Here is a 15,591-nt window from a genome sequence, read left to right as displayed (position 1 = left end):
TTTCTTAAATTCCATTTTTTTTTTGAGACGGAGTCTCACTCTCGCACAGGCTGGAGTGCAGTGGCGCGATCTCAGCTCACTGCCACCTCTGCCTCCCGGGTTCAAGCCATTCTCGTTCCTCAGCCTCCCAAGCAGCTGGGATTATAGGCATGTGCCACCACACCCAGCTAATTTTTATATATATTATTTTATTTTATTTTTAGTAGAGACGGGGTTTTATCATGTTGGCCAGCCGGTCTCGAACTCCTGATCTTAGGTGATCTGCCTGCTTCAGACTCCCAAAGTGCTAGGATTACAGGTGTAAGCCACTGAGCTCTGTCACCCAGGCTGGAGTGCAGTGGAATGAGTAGAGCTCACTGCAGACAACCTCCTGGGCTCAAGTGCTCCTTCCTGCCTCAACCTCTGGAGTAGTTGGGACTACAGGTGCACACCACCCTGCCCAGTGTTTTTTTTTCTTTCTTTTTTAAATTAATTAATTAATTCATTTTTGAGACAGAGTTTCGCTCTGTTGCCTAGGCTGGAGTGCAGTGGTGCAATCTCTGTTCACTGCAACCTCTGCCTCCTGGGTTCAAGCAATTCTCCTGCCTCAGCCTCCCGAGTAGCTGGGATTATAGGCGCCCACCATCATGCCCAGCTAATTTTTGTATTTTTAGTGGAGACGGGGTTTCACCATGTTGGCCAGGCTGATCTCGAACTCCTGACGTTTTGATCCACCTGCTTCGGCCTCTCAAAGTGCTGGGATTACAGGCGTGAGCCACCGCGCCCAGCAGTGCCCCCCCGCCCCCCCTTTTTTTTAAGAGATGGGGTCCTAAATTCCTGGCCTCAAGCAATCCTCCACCTCAGCCTCTCAAAGCACTGAGATTATAGGCGTGAGCTGTCACACTGGCCCATAACAAGTGTTTTATGACACCTCCTTTATTATCTAGAAAAGAAATTCATTTTATCTATTTCAATTCAGTCATTTCAATTCAGACATATAACCTACCTATGTATAGAATTTTAAGAATTAATACAATGTCCTGAACTGTAATATAAAGGAGAAATAGAAAGCAATTGATATTAAAATGTGTTCCACTATGTGAATGCTTGAGCATAACAGTAATGATAACAAAATAATCAGATGCTTGCACCAACTTATAAGGAATAATATAGACTCAAGAGAACTAAGAAGATCCAAAGCAATTCCACATGAGAAGTAGCAGAAAACAAGAAATCTGAAGGGGGACATGACTTTTCAAAATCACAACGTTGGGTTAAGATCTGATGGAAACAAAACAGTTGTTCCTGATTAGCTGGGTAACATCTCCATCAAAAAATGAATGCATGAAAATCACACAAATATGTTTCTATGTCACTGTGTTTCTGCTGCAGAAAGATGGCATTAGGCCTACGCTTGGCTAACTCTGAATAGGCATTCCACCGACAGGAGCATCTGGAGGGACCTTAGAAATCCAACATGTATCTGGGCCCCTTCTCACTGGCAAACCTAAGTGGCTCTGACTGGACAGGACGGTGCTGAGACTGACCTGCAGCAGGACCAGCCTCCTTCCCCCACTTCCCCAGAGCAGCACCTGGCCTGGCACTCCCTCTGCACACATTCCATGGGCAGGCAAGCAGGGGCCCGGGCCAGGCAGTGTACCGTCCACTGCTCTGCCATCCCCCATGACACCCCATTCCTGTTCCTACAGCCTGGTCTGTCGCTCCTCACACTCCCCTGGGCACAGCTGGCTGGAGGAGCTGTCTGGAGGGCATTGCCGAGATACTGAAGGGTCTTCATGCATGTGATGCAGACTCTTTATAGATTGTCCCCACAGTCTTAATGCACAGAAGTCAAAGAACAGTGGACAGGCCATGTTTAAAACTTTTAACATTTTTAATTAAAAAACCCACGCAGTCTCAGGTTGGGCATGGAGAGGGTGGCATGTCATATGATGCAGTCGTCCCTTGGGGTGTGCTGAATGCTGCTTGGGGTTTCTTCCTGAGCCAGCTCTGTGGGAGCTGAAGATGCACAGCTGGCCCTTCTCCCCCTTGTGGGCCCTTTGGGGCAGAGGCTTGGGGGCTCTCTCTCTTGCACCTGCTGCAAGGGTCCATCCCAGAATCACAAGCCACTCAGGGATGGGGGTACAGGAGAGAAAAGGTCTCTGGGGGTATTCGCAGCTTGGGACACCTCCTCCATGGAGCCCTCTCCCATTGCTCCCTGGGCCTCTTGAGCCTCAGGCAAGAAAATGGCCAGGACTGGGTGATGAGCAGCCCCTGGCTGCCCTTTTGGCCCAGGTCTAGGTCTGGTCAAGCTGTTGGAGCTGCCTCTCCACACAGGATGAGTTCCCAGGGAAGTGAGGCCACAGCAGGATCCAGAAGGCACCCCTTTCCAGAGCCTGGGCCCAGGCGAGGCTCTGACAGTGTGGAAATGCAACAAAGTCCTGAGTGAGCAACTCCCTTCTGGGAAGTTGATTCCAGCAAGAAAGGTGGGGGGCTTCCAGAGTCTCTGTTCCTGCTCCTGCCGCACCCCCGTTAGGGCCCTGGGGCTGTCCCACCGAAAAACTGAGGGAAAAGGCCCGCTCGGTTCTCCAGAGGGATGGCAGGCGGCCCGGGTCTTGACAAGGCCAGGCCTCCTGCCCCGCCAGGCTGCGAGCACGTGTGGGGAGCACTTCCCCATGGAGCCTGGGTGCTGTGGGGCTGTGGCATCCTCCCTGCGCTTGCGGCCACTGCTGTCACTGGCCCAGCATGCAGGCCTTCTTACAGGCCACCGCCGAGACCAGGGCCGCGCCCCGGCCACTGCCCTCCTCCGACTCGATGAAGGTGATCTCGCAGCTGGGCGTCAGCCTGCGCACGCTAGCGTGGAACCGCTCCTTGAAGCTGGGCAGAAGAGAAGCAGGGCTGCCGTCCCTCCTCCCAGCCCATCCTCCACATTCATTACCCGGCGCCCTGCACGCAGTCGACCCTTCCCCCAAATCTAGGCCAAGGGGGACGAGAAGAGGAGAAATCTTGGAGCTTGGGAACCACAAGGAACCTTGGAGCGCGCGCTTTTTGGGCCCCACTTTACCAGGGAGAGGGCGGGGCGGGCTCACCTGGGGTGCAGCTTGTACACGGAGCCATCCACGCCCACAGTGATGCGCATTACGTCCTCGCTGCGGCTCTCGCGCATGCGGTTGATGACGCCCGCCAGCCCCGCTGAGCACATGTGCGCAGCGCGCGTAGACACGCTCTCGCAGGCGCGGCGCACGATGTCGCAGTCGGTGGTCGAGGGTCGCAGCCCCAGCGTGCTCAGGATGTTGTAGATCTGCTTGCGGTCGCCCGTGTCGCTGCGGGGCGGGAGGAGGTAGGGCGGTCGCTGATTGTCGCTGATTGTCGCTCCGACAGTCCATCCCCCTCCAGCGGCGGCCTTTCCTTCTCCAGGGAGGGGCCCCGGCCAGCAGTCCCCACAGCGGCGGCCTCTTTCCCTCGCTGAGCCGGGGCCCCTCTCTGGAGAAATGGGGGCGATCCTACTCACCTCACCCAGCCAAAGCGTTTCCGCCAGGGACCAGCAGTAACCTGGTTAGTACTGCTCCCTCTAACTAAGCCCAGGGTCTCCGCCCTAACGTGGGGGTGTCAACCATGCCGCGCCTTGGGGCCGTGAGTGATGTGAGAGTATGGCCACGGCGGGCAGGGAGCATCGAGGGAACTCACGGTTGGGGACCACTGCCCGGACGCAGGCTCGCCCCCATCGCTGCTCTTGGCATCCCTGTCCGGACCCCGCCTCCTCCCCTTGGGCCCGCCCCCTCCTCCTCGTCTCGGGCCCCGCCCCGCCCCGCCCTTTGCATCTCCGTCCTGTCCCAGCCTCCTGCCCTTGGACCCGTCCCTGCCCCGCCCTCGCCTCCAGAGCCCGGCCTCTGGCCCCGCCCACTCCCCGCCCCCTTGCCGCGCCCCCGGCCCCGCCCACGCCCGGAATCCCACCCCAGGCCCTAGTTTCCCATCCCTGCGCCCCGGGCCTGGGCCTCAGCGTCGCCCTGAGACCAAGTCTGCAGTGCCCGGGCGTCCCCAGCCCCTGCCCTTTGCACCCGCCCTCCTCCTCCGCACACCTCTCCACCTGCGACACGAAGCGCGTCTCGAAGGCTCCGCGTGTGCGCAGCTGCTCGGAAGCCTCCCCGTGGAAGAGCAGGTTTTCGTCCACGAGCCTGAGCAGCACGAGCCGCACCAGCTCGCCCATGTACTTGCCACCTATGAGCTTCTCATACCTGGACATAGGGCAGCTCCATTACATCAGCAGGCACGAGGGAGGGCCCCTCATGCAGGTGGAAGCCGGGAGCTGGCCCCACTGCTCCCCATTGAGGTCACGAGGCGGCCACGTGGGGCACCGTGATCCCCACTCGCCCATCTGGTTCACGTCTTTCCCTCGTTAATGAGCTAGAGCTTTAGAAACGTCAGGGATCAGGAACGTGCACGTTCAAGTCAATCACGGGAGCAACTTTGGCCTGCCCCTGGGCCCACTGCAGTAAAGGGACAGACAGATAGTTCAAAGACCCCATGCAGTCCCTCCGAAACCTTCCTTGCAGGGGGCCCTGCGCCAAGCACAGGACCTACAGCTTCAGTCCTCCTTTAGCTGCATCCAGAGCTGCTGTTCATTGGCCAGTTATGGTTGGGAAAACTAAGACTCAGAGGGTTAGTGCCCAGTCGGAGGCACGCACCATGTTGCTGGCACTTTCTTGCTTAATCTATGACCTTCTGTATTTAATTTAAATAAATCGAATACTACTGACCTATAATAATAGAGGCCTGCGAGCGGCAGAGAGGACGCTAATAAAGTAATTAGCATAGGCCTGGTGCAGTAGGTGGTAAACAAGTGATAGCCATGATTAATGATGAGCTCTCTGTGGGTTGGTTTCCAAGCTGTGACTGTCAACCCGCAGCATTCCACAAAAGACTAATATTCTTTCTGTGAATGTGGCCAAATACATACTTTGGGGAATGTTGGGTTAAACCCAGAAACCGTGCTGGGGGCGTCTCAGAGCCTCCTCTGCATGCACGATCACCTGTCGGAAGGAAAGAGGTCTGGGCTTATCAAATCACAACTGGGACGAACCCTTCATCTCTCACAGGGGCAGGTCATGACGAGCAGAAGGGATGGAGCTTACGAACGGATTGTCAGTTTGCTTTTCCCCAGAGTTGTTTAAAAACAAGCCCATTATCTGCAATGGCCCGGCTCCCATCTGCCGCTGCACCAGAGCGGCCCAGGGCCTGGGTTGTGGGGGAGGGGGGCATCCTTACAGCTGCTGACCGGGGTTTGCAGAGCTCTCGTCCACCAGGCGGTCATACTCCAGCAGGAACTCGTCCAGCTCGCCGGAGTCCCCGAAGGCGCCCCACTCGGTATTGACGCACATGCGGCCCTCGTCCCCCTCCACCAGCTCCACATTCTGCATCTCCTCCATGTAGCAGGCATTGCAGCCTGTGCCTGGGGTGGAGGTCGGGGGGACTGTCAGCGAGAGCTGCACTGCCCCGGAGTAGGGCCTGGTTCCTGCCCACAGGAGTCCCTCTCCCGCTCCCCCATGCCTGTCTCTGCTTTGCCTGGAACAATGGAAAGGTGGCTCTCCCTGGGGCTGGAAGACCTGGGTTGCTTCAGTGGCCAGAGACAGCTTTCTGGGCTGTCCTCTTTCCTAACAGGCAACAGTAACACCTTCCCTGCCTGTTACCTAGGTGGTTGGGAGGACTGAGAGAAACAGTGTGTATCAAAGAAATGGTTGTGGGACGTTATCATTTTATCTATGTACCACCCTTGTTTTCTGGCACCGCCCATGCACATGTTTGAGCTTCTGTCATGAGTCATGTTTGGATGGCAACCCAAAGTGAGTAAGGCATGGTGTGGGCCCTTGAGAGCAGCCCAGAGGCTCCTGTAGACAATTCCGGATATGGAATTTTGTAATTTGCTGGCCCCTGTGCAGAGTGACAACATGGAGTCTTTTGTTCACAAGTTATTAAGAGTTTCAAACTGCTGACAGCAGAGCCTCAAGCTAGCATGACTGTGTGGGCTGCACACCCCCAAAGCTGTCAGGGACAGCAACTCAAATGCTAGTCAGTCGAGCTGCCACATAGGAATCAGGGCTCAGTGATGCCTAGCCTTCCAGTTTTTATTTATTTATTTATTTTTTTGGAGACAGAGTCTCACTCACTCCATCACCCAGGCTGGAGTGCGGTGGTGTGATCTTGGCTCACTGCAACCTCTGCCTCCAGGGTTCAAGCAATTCTCCTGCCTCAGTTTCCTGAGTACCTGGGATTACAGGCATGTGCCGTCACACCCAGCTAATTTTTGTATTTTTAGTAGAGATGGGGTTACACCTTGTTGGCCAGCTAGTCTTCAACTCCTGAACTCAAGTGACCCGCCTGCTTTAGCCTTCCAAAGTGTTGGGATTACCGGCGTGAGCCACCTTGCCTGGCTGCCTTCTAATTTTTTATGAACAAACAGAAATCCAGACTTTGATGTGAATTCTCCTAATTTTCAGATCTTGGTAATTGTTATAAACATGTTTTTAAACACTGAGCAGAGTCAAGAGTGGATGTGGGGCAGATGAGAGCCGTGGGTCACTCCTTGCCACCTCTGCCCCAGGAGGGGTTATGCCTGGGCCCAGCAGCTGCAGCTTGGCTTGGTGGGAATTCATGTGGAAGTGTCTTGGGGAGCCCCAGGCAGTTCCGGAAGGCTGGGGGGATCACAGCCAGGCATGGCTGGGGCTCACGTTTAGATGCTGGATTTAAAGACAACGTTCCTTCTGAAAGGTGAAAATGGAAGTAAGAGAAGTATAGAACCACACGGCTGTGCGCACAGCAGATAACTGATCTGATTGGATTGCTCCTCAGTGAAGGCTCGTTATAATGACCTCCGGAACTTCTGAGAAAGGTCCGAGTTGGTGTGGAAGACCCCTCTGCTGGGAGGGGTGGACTGCTGTTCCCTTTCCTGGTGCCTGCCTTCACTTTGGGTGGGGGCAGGGGCGGGGCAGGCCCATGGAAAGACCATTTGGGTAGAGATGGCACCACTTTTGCTTATCCTCTTCCACTTGGACCAATCTGTCCAGTTGGTCAATTTACCAGATAAAGTGTTTTAATTATAATCCTGATGGGCGAGGTGGATATGCAGCTGGCATACCATCTGATGCAGGAATGTGGCATCACGGCGTTGAAATGCTTCCTACTATACACGGTGCTTCCATCTTGATACCCCAAGACCACCCAGGCTGTAGCGCCAGGCTCTGCTCTGACATCACCAGTTGTTAAGTACTTTGGTCCTCACCCCACAGGACCCCGTGAAGCCTGTTGTACATAGGGAGCCTTGGCAGTCTGGAAGGGGCAGGTGTGCAAGGAGCCCTTACCCACGATCATGCCGACCTCGCACTGATGGTCTTCATAGTAGCAGGAGATCATCGTGGCCACCGTATCATTCACCATTGCCACCACATCCATTTCGAAGTCCTGCCAAGAAGCACAGAGGCTGCAGTGCTGGGAGCCAAGGAGAAAGGCAGGCAGTGCTGGGGTGGGTGGCCCAGGGCAGCCCCCCCGGCAGGCACAGGTGCCCCCTCACCCCTCTCCGTTTGATAGCGTCTCGCAGAAGCCCCACGACATTGTTCCCTTCTGCTCCTGAGGCCTTGAAGCCCTTGGTCCAGTTGAGAAGGATGCCCTGTAGGGAGAGGGAGGCCTCGTGGCTGCTGACATATGCTGGAGGCAGGGTGCTAGGGCCTGTCACTACCTCCTGCCCAGAGCCATAAAAGTATGCACCCTAATTTACAGCTGAGGAAACAGGCTCAGAGCAGCCCCATAGCTTTGAGAGGTGTTGGGAATGATTCTCCTTGAATATCTCATATTTCTGCAGGGCTGAGTCCCAGCCAATTTAAGAATGTTGTACTGCACAGCTCTGAGACGTCATCCTAGAGTTAAGGCAGGGCCTGGGGGGAGCAGCTCTGTGTAAAATCAGGATTTCCCTCCTTCAAGGCACCCCACTGCATGCACAGGTGCCACCTGGCCCTCTCTGCCTCTGTAGGGACTGGTTCTTGGAAAACCACATGAGATGTTGCTCTGGCTGCTGCTTCTGCTGTGAGTGAGGATCTGGCTTTCTCCCTGACCCAAAGGTCTCACGTTTTATGTACGTACGTATATAACTGTGTGTGTGTGCATGCACAGATGTAACTGGCAGGCCACCTTGCTAGCTTGCAGGAAGGGTAGAATCTCAGTTCCTTCACATTTCTGACCCAGCTAGAGGCAGTGTGACATGACCGTGGCCTGCAGGTGACCCAGAGCCCGGCTGCCTGAGTTTGAGCCCCACCCTACTGCCAGCTGCTCTTTCCACCGGAGTGGGGTGATCACAGCTGGTGCCTCACAAGGCGCAGAGCCAGAATTAGCTAATGTGATGCTTCTTTTCCACAGCATTAGAGGTGGCAGGTGACATGGCGACAATTTGCATCCAGATCTCCCTTCTGAGCACAGGGTATGGGGGCTGCATTTGAAGGCAGAGTTCCTGTGGGGCACCTGTGCCTCCCCTCATCTGCCTTCTGCCCCTCCACCCGGCCAACCTTATCGATGTCTTCATGCCTCACAGGAAAGGAGAAGGTGAAGCCCAGGGGCAGCTTCTTGTGCTTCATCTGATGCTTGTCCAGGAAGTCGGAGATGCACTCAGAGATGTAGTCAAAAAGCTGGAAGATGCACGCCATGGTGACCATCTGGCATGGGGGTGTGCTGGCCGGCAGCCCTCCCACGGGCTCATGCCAAGCTATTCCTCAGGGACACTGCACCACCTGTCCGCAGTTTCCCTCTCCTCTTCCACTGCTGCTTATTGGGCTCAGGCCCTAAGCTTCCCCCATGCCAGAGACCTGCTGACAGTGGCCCCCGGGACAGGGCAACACAGGGCAGGCTGGTCCCTGGCCCGGCTGTGCTCTGTCAGCCTAGCCCTCCCAGCTGAACCTTGTGAGGTCCAGCCTCAGGCCTGGCCGGCTATTCCTGAGGCTCCAGATGGAGGCACATCCTTGATTTCTGTCTCCAGCACCTGGAGTCTCCTTTTCTACTTCCAGGGGCCCTGGCCACCCATCCTTACTGAAGACCAGCCCCGACTCCCCTCACACGGGCCTCTCCACGGAACTGGATACTGCTGAATGCTCTGCTGACTGATCAGGCTCTTCACTGGCTGCTGGGGCCAGGGAGGTCCCCACACCATCCCACTGCCTTGATTCTCACCCAGCTCACAGACAGACTAGCAAGCTGCAGGGGTGTGAGGACGGGTAGCCACAGGCAGCCTCCTGCCTCCTGCCTCGGAGCCCTGCCCCTCCAGGAACTGGCCTTGGCCACATGCTTGGCTGCAGCCAGGGCTCTAGCCTTGCCCAACTCCCCCTAGGCCTCATTCTGCTTCCATGTCCCCCGCACCCCAGTCCTCCCCATGGTCAGGGGTCCTTGCTGCCTGGGTAGACATTGTGATTGCTGTCACCCCACTTTCTGTGCATGCTGGTGGAGGGTGAGGGGTGGCCCTTGGAGAGGGGGCAGTGCACTGGCTGCCGGGTCAGATTTCTCTTCTTACACATTGGCTTTCCCTCTGGTAAACTGGACAAGGTGTGACTGGCTGGGGTTCCTCTTGCCACTAACCCTTCCTCAGCCTGTTCCCCTCTCAATGCTGGCCAGATGCTGACTGTAGGACTTGGGGACATGTTGGCCAGTCCTGTTCACCCAGGCCTCCAGCTGCCTCTGAGGCTGGGTGGCCCTCCAGCCCCCGCTCTCCCCACCCCTGGTAGACAGGTGGCACGTCCTGTCAGGACTAGCTGGGCCCTGAGATCCTGCATGGCCTTGGACCCCTGCCCCGGCCCCTGCGCTGCTCACCATCTCAGCAGTGCCGGTCATGGCGTCCTCAGGGATGGAGTACATCTGGTGTTTGGTCTTCACGCTCCACTGCCCCTCCTCACCTTCTCCCACCTTCACCAGCATCACCCTGAAGTTGGTGCCACCCAGGTCCAGGGAGAGGAAGTCCCCGACTTCTAAAGGCACAGAGAGAAGTGTGTCAGCCTCAGGGGCACCCACAGGCTGGCCTTGGGCTGGGTGGGCCCCAGGCGACTGAGCCCAGATATTACAGAGAGGAGGAGGGAAGGCACAAGGGGACCAAGGGAGCTGGACAAGGGGCCACCAGACACCTGGGGACACCATTGTCAACTGTGGAGGGGGTCAAGGTCAGCTGGGGAAAAGTCAGTGGGAAACTCCTGCCCTGGACAGAGTCACCGAGAGCCCAGTGACCAACTGAGGATCTGGTGCAATGGCCCAGCTGCAGAACTGGGCTGGAAGAGTTCCTTAAGTGCCCATGGGGAGCATTGAGGTTTTTCTTTTCTTTTCTTTTCTTTTCGAGATGGAGTCTCACTCTGTCACCCAGGCTGGAGTGCAGTGGCGCGATTTTGGCTCACTGCAACCTCGGCCTCATGGGTTCAAGCAATTCTCATGCCTCAGCCTCCCGAGTAGCTGGGATTATAGGCATGTGCCACCATGCCTGGATAATTTTTGTATTTTTGGTAGAGACGGGGTTTCACCATGTTGGACAGGCTGGTCTCAAACTCCTGGCCTCAAGAGATCTGCCTGCCTTGGCCTCCCAAAGTGTTGAAATTACGGGGGTGAGCCACTGCACCTGGCCAGGAGTGAGATTTAAAAAGCCAGTTTTCCTGAGGTTTGCCAGCTCCAGGGTGAGCCCGAGTGCCCCAGGGCCGGACCAGAGGAGCCAAGGGTGAGAACTGGCCCCACAAGTCAAGGACTTCATTGCTCCCCAGGAGATTCTGTCTCGGGCTGGCTGTGAGTCTGGGAGTGCCTGGGACGCTTCTCCCAGCTAGGGCTGAGCCCACAGCTGCTTCTGGATGAGGAGCCCATGTGGTACCTGAGCCTTCTGGGGTGGAGCGCACGTAGGTGGGCAGCATCTTCACACTGGCCTCTTCATGGGTCTCCAGCCTCAGGCCACGGTCCATCTCCTTCTGCATCCGTCTCATCACCTTCTTCAAGTCCTCCTCCTGCAGCTGGAACTCTGCCAGGATCTGCTCCACCTGCACAGGGAGGGGGATGGGAGCAGCCGGGCTGGGGAGGGGGGTAGGCTGGGGACCTCAGGGTGGGGCTGTCAACAGGCATCTACACACCGAGAGCCTCACGGGGCATCTCCCCCACACGCCATGGGCCTCCTTCTGTCCTCTGACCCCGGGGTCAGGATGACCCATCATCTCAAACTTTACTATAGGTAAAACCAGCTGGAAAGTCAGAAGAGCAGAGCCTTGGACCACCCACTCAACAAATGCAGCCCGCGGCGTGTTGGAGGGGTCAGCAGCAGAGGGCAGAGTGGCTTCTGTCCCTGACGATATCCCTGTGGCACAGCATCCTGTAGCACCCTGCTTCGTCCCTCAGGTCAGAGCCAGGGAAAGGAGGGGCTAACTGGGAGAGCTGGCGAGGTGGGGCTTGAGCCACCTGTCTGGAGGGTGCCAGGCAGCTGGCACTGCTGTCAGAGAGACCCAGTCCTCCTACTTCTGGGATTTACACCAGAAAATAAATGGGCCAGTCTGCACAGGTGTGCTAAGGGCCAGCCAGGAGTGAGCGTGAGTGTCTAGAAGGAGGTGTCTGCTGACTGAAGCCATCTGTGGCATGGGAACACTGGGCCACAGAACTAAGAAGGTCCCTATGCGCTGATGTGAGAGACACCTAGGCACACGAAGCTCAGATCTGATACTGCCACTCCCGCGAGCATGGACGGCCCGTGGTGTGGCCGCTCGCTCTCCACATGGCAGTGTGAGGACAGGCTGTGAGTGCAGATGTGACTCTGCCTATGCATCCCCAGCAAGCTGGGGTGTGGACAGCTATGTGTCTGTCCACTGGGCACCCTAGTGCTATTCATGGAGAAAAGGCCATGTTAATATGCTGGTTATCTCTGGGCAGTGGTGAGAAAAATAATCATAAGAATATTTTCATCTTGAATCAAAAAGAAAAAGGAAAGATGCTCTGATAAAAGCCATGGATCCATTCCACAAAAACTCACACACTTTTGCCCACAGTCTTACGCATAAGCTCAGAGGGTTGGAGATGCTCTGAATCCCAGCCAGGAGGCAACATGGCCAATTTCCTCTTCTTCCTCAGTTTTTAGAACTCAGATTTTTTTGGTGTGGGGAGCACATTGTGCCATGATTAGTCTAAGGTGGGCACAGCAATTCTATACTCCTCTTACTGATGATTGGTCTAGAGTTGGGCATTTCACTCAGTTCTGGCCAATGACAGGTGAAGGGAAGCCTGATTTTAGCAGGGGGAGGAGCTTCAGTGTCCCCTTAAATTTGTAAACACAGCTGTGTAAGGATGTGATGACCAGCGCTGTGATAGCCACCCTGCAACCATGAAGAAACAAGGCCGGAGGTTAAAGCTGTTAGCATACTGCAAATGTAGGGAAGAGAGAGTAATGCCAGATCCACCCTCCACGTGCAGCTTATGGGAGCAGACGCAAACCACTTATGCCACAGTGAGTCAGGTGTTTGGCTTCCTGCAGCCCAAAGCATTCCTAATAGATACAGATCTATAGTTAAGAACCATGTCTCTTAATGAAGCCCCACATGTAAAATTTAAACTCAGGCAAGGTCAGAAAGGGATGGGGCTGATACAACCCCAGATGGGGCTGATAAAGTCTGTGACAAAAGGCACAGAATGAAACACCCATGTTGGCTGAGCAGGCACTGTTCTGAGGCTGTGAGCATGGGTGAGAGTGTATGCCCTCCCCGACCCCTAACCCTCCAATCCAACTGCCCCTGAGGAGCACACCCCTGGAGATGTCCTCAAAGCTGTGTGGAACAATCTAGGCTGTCCTCAATGCCCCACAGCTACAATCTTTGCCTCCTCTGTCTTTCTTTCCTACACCCACCAATGTAGAGGATGCCAGGAATTAACTGTGAAGGCATCTGCCATTTGCTGAATTCTTCCATATGCCAGGCCCTGCATTAGGTGCCTCACATAGCAGCCTCACACACTATGCCCTGTCACCACAGCACTGGGGAGGAGGTGCCAGCAGCACCCATCTTGCAGATGAAGAAAGGCTTACAGAAGTCATTTGTGCAGGCACGGGCAGCCAGCACACCATGGTGAGGCCAGCACCCAAATCCACGCACACAGTGGTTACTGGCAGGAAGTCCTAGGACCCAATTATAAGATACTTATGGGCTCTCAACAAAAGTGATGCTGCTCTTGCAAAGGTCCAGCCCTCACACCTGCCTGGCACTACCCTTGTGCCTCTCTCCAAGTGGCCCATCCTGGCAGCCACGGACCTGGACTCTTGTATCAAGGCCCACGTGTGGCCCTGCCACTGACTGGGTGAAGTCCTGGCTCTACTGCCTTCTAGGCCAGAAAGTTCTCCCCAAGGAATCCCGGCATTGCATGATGTCAAACTGATACCATCTGTTCAGAGGGCAATTTGGAGTTTCTCTAAGTTTAACTTTGATCTGACAGTTTCTCTCCTAAGAATCTGTTCTGCAGCAAGAGGGCTGCAGGCATTTCCAAGATACACAGGGGGGTGTCCTCTTGCTGCAACAGTGAGGACCCCCATATTCACCATTGGGGACTTTAAATCAACGCCAGGACACTTACCACAGGGCCTCCTGTGGCCTTTCCCGTGAAGGAGACGTATAGGCATAAGTGAAAACGTGAGATGGGACCTGAGGTAGGACCTGATCCCATTTCTGTAAATAAAGTTGGGTCTGGCCTGTGAATCTGATTTGTTCTGTATAATATTCTCAAAAGCTTAAATTCGCTGCCACCACTTAAAATCTATTTAAAATAGAGACACTTTTACACAAAAATCTGGATTTCTGTAAAAGTAGGTCTGTATTCTCTGTGGGCTGCAGGGAAGCAGGGGACATGGGATGGGGGAGCCTGTCTCTCCACAGTGGCAGAACCGGCCAGGGTCTCCTGGCACAGGGCTCTTATCTGGGCCCTGCCCTAGCCAGATGCTGCAGGGTCTCTGCATTGTCCACACTGCAGGGCCTATGAGGACCCCTCACACACTTCCCAGTGGGCATGGGTTGGAGGATAGATGCTGTCAGCTTCTGAGGCTGCAGTCACCAGTAGACCTGGGGGTTCACCTCTCATGTGGGGAGCATCCTCCAAAGGTGAGCCTTGTTCTTGGTAGGAGCAAGCCCTTTCCTCAGGGTGCATCTGGGCCTGCAGAAGTTCCCCTCCTGCTGCAACCCCAGAGGAGGAAGCTCTGACCCAGCTTGGTCTCACAAGCCTGGGGGTTTCGTCGTGGAGCAGAGGTTGGCCTCACAGACTCCTAGGACAAGCCCAATGGCAGGGACTGAGGCTGATGCACACTTCCTGTGTGCCAGACCTGCTCTGGGCACCCCTCCCTATTATTGCTACAGCCACCCTGGGACATGGGTACTTTTATTATCTCCTTTTTTTTTTATCAGTGAGGAAACTGGACACAGAGGTACAAACCCTTCCCCAAGCCCACAGAACCACGGGCCACAGAGGAGTTTGAACCCAGGCGCTGGCTCCAAGCTTTCCTCTCACCCAGCCAGGCTGCATCCTGCCCGACTTCAGGCCCAGCACCGAGCTGTTCCTGGTGCCCAGACCCCAGCTACAAGTGTCTCTGTGGCGAGCCTCATGCTGGGTGTCTGTGCAAGCTTACAGGGCTTTCCCAAGCAGTCTAGGAAATGTGGTGGTATCTGGGGAGCCCTGAGAGCCTGGTCCCCCAGGTGTAGCCTCAGAAGAAGAGCACAGACAGAGCCTGTCCCTCCCCCTGGCAGCCTCTGGGAGGCAGCCCCAGCCGGCTTGCAGAGGTTTCTCTTGCTGACCTCGCCTGAGAGGTCACAGGACACATAATCAGGGTCCACAGCCAAATGCACAACTTTTCTTGCCTGAGGACGCCCCCACACTCCCTGCAGGGCATCTGACCCTCATCTCTTCAGCAGATGCTCACTGAATGTCAGGTGCGGCACAGGGCACAGAAGCAGAGTTGACAGCGGGACCAACCCCTCTCAAGGGCAGGGATCTGCAGGAAAGAACCTCAGTCAAGCTGGGGACAGGCTCGGGGGTGAAGGAATGGGGACAGATGAAGCAGGGTCGAGGTCGGGCAGCTGCTGCCAGAAGATGGGAGCAGGGGACCTGCACTGAGCCTGGAGCAGAGGCGGGGAGGGAGGGAGTGAGGCTGAGCTGTGAGCAGCAGGAGGTGAGAAGCCTGGAGGCGGCGGGCTGCAGAGCAGAGGCATCTTGGGGCAGGGTGGAAGCAGGGCGTCAGGCTGTCGTAACAATCCCTGCACAGAGATGGTGGGCGCAGGCTTGGTGAAAGCAATGAGTCTAGACTTATTCTGAAGGGAGGTGGGAGGGGCTGAGGAGAGGAACAGAAGGGCCTGGGAAGAAGAGGTTCCATCTGACCTGGGAGTTGGTTTGTGGGAGTCGGGATCTTGGTCTGGGCATGTTAACACATCTGCCAGCCAAGGGGCGATTTGTTCCAAGTAGCAGTTGGCCATGTGAGGCCCGAGTTCAGAGGAGAGTCTGGCTGGAGAGGTAGATGTGGAGCCATCAGTACAGAGATGGTCCTTAAGGCCACTGGCCTGGACATGGTCACCAGGGTGTACAGATTGGATAGCAGTGGGAGAG

At 55.7% G+C, this 15,591-nt stretch overlaps 1 protein-coding gene across 5 annotated transcripts in view; it reads right to left on the bottom strand.

The window, feature by feature from the left end:
* Nucleotides 1-1,850: 1,850 nt before the first annotated feature.
* Nucleotides 1,851-15,591, bottom strand: part of GCK (glucokinase) — a 44,805-nt gene continuing 31,064 nt past the window's right edge. The window contains exons 3-11 of one of the 5 annotated variants that reach the window (XM_030796731.1): nucleotides 10,853-11,015; nucleotides 9,820-9,974; nucleotides 8,529-8,648; nucleotides 7,544-7,639; nucleotides 7,335-7,434; nucleotides 5,245-5,428; nucleotides 4,059-4,214; nucleotides 3,069-3,302; nucleotides 1,851-2,856 (exon numbers count right to left, since the gene is read on the bottom strand). In XM_030796731.1, coding sequence (XP_030652591.1) covers nucleotides 2,712-2,856; nucleotides 3,069-3,302; nucleotides 4,059-4,214; nucleotides 5,245-5,428; nucleotides 7,335-7,434; nucleotides 7,544-7,639; nucleotides 8,529-8,648; nucleotides 9,820-9,974; nucleotides 10,853-11,015 — 1,353 coding nt within the window. In that variant the 3' untranslated portion in view covers nucleotides 1,851-2,711. Of the gene's footprint in view, nucleotides 2,857-3,068; nucleotides 3,303-3,666; nucleotides 3,800-4,058; nucleotides 4,215-5,244; nucleotides 5,429-7,334; nucleotides 7,435-7,543; nucleotides 7,640-8,528; nucleotides 8,649-9,819; nucleotides 9,975-10,852; nucleotides 11,016-15,591 lie in introns of those variants that run through there. The other 4 variants (XM_030796732.1, XM_030796733.1, XM_030796734.1 and 1 more) reach the window with 4 other exon arrangements.

This window comes from Nomascus leucogenys, chromosome 17 (genome assembly GCF_006542625.1).
Source record: "Nomascus leucogenys isolate Asia chromosome 17, Asia_NLE_v1, whole genome shotgun sequence".
Lineage (NCBI taxonomy): Eukaryota > Metazoa > Chordata > Mammalia > Primates > Hylobatidae > Nomascus > Nomascus leucogenys.
The sequence above is the reverse complement of the archived record's forward strand: the minus strand, read 5'-3'. Positions and strand labels throughout refer to the sequence as shown.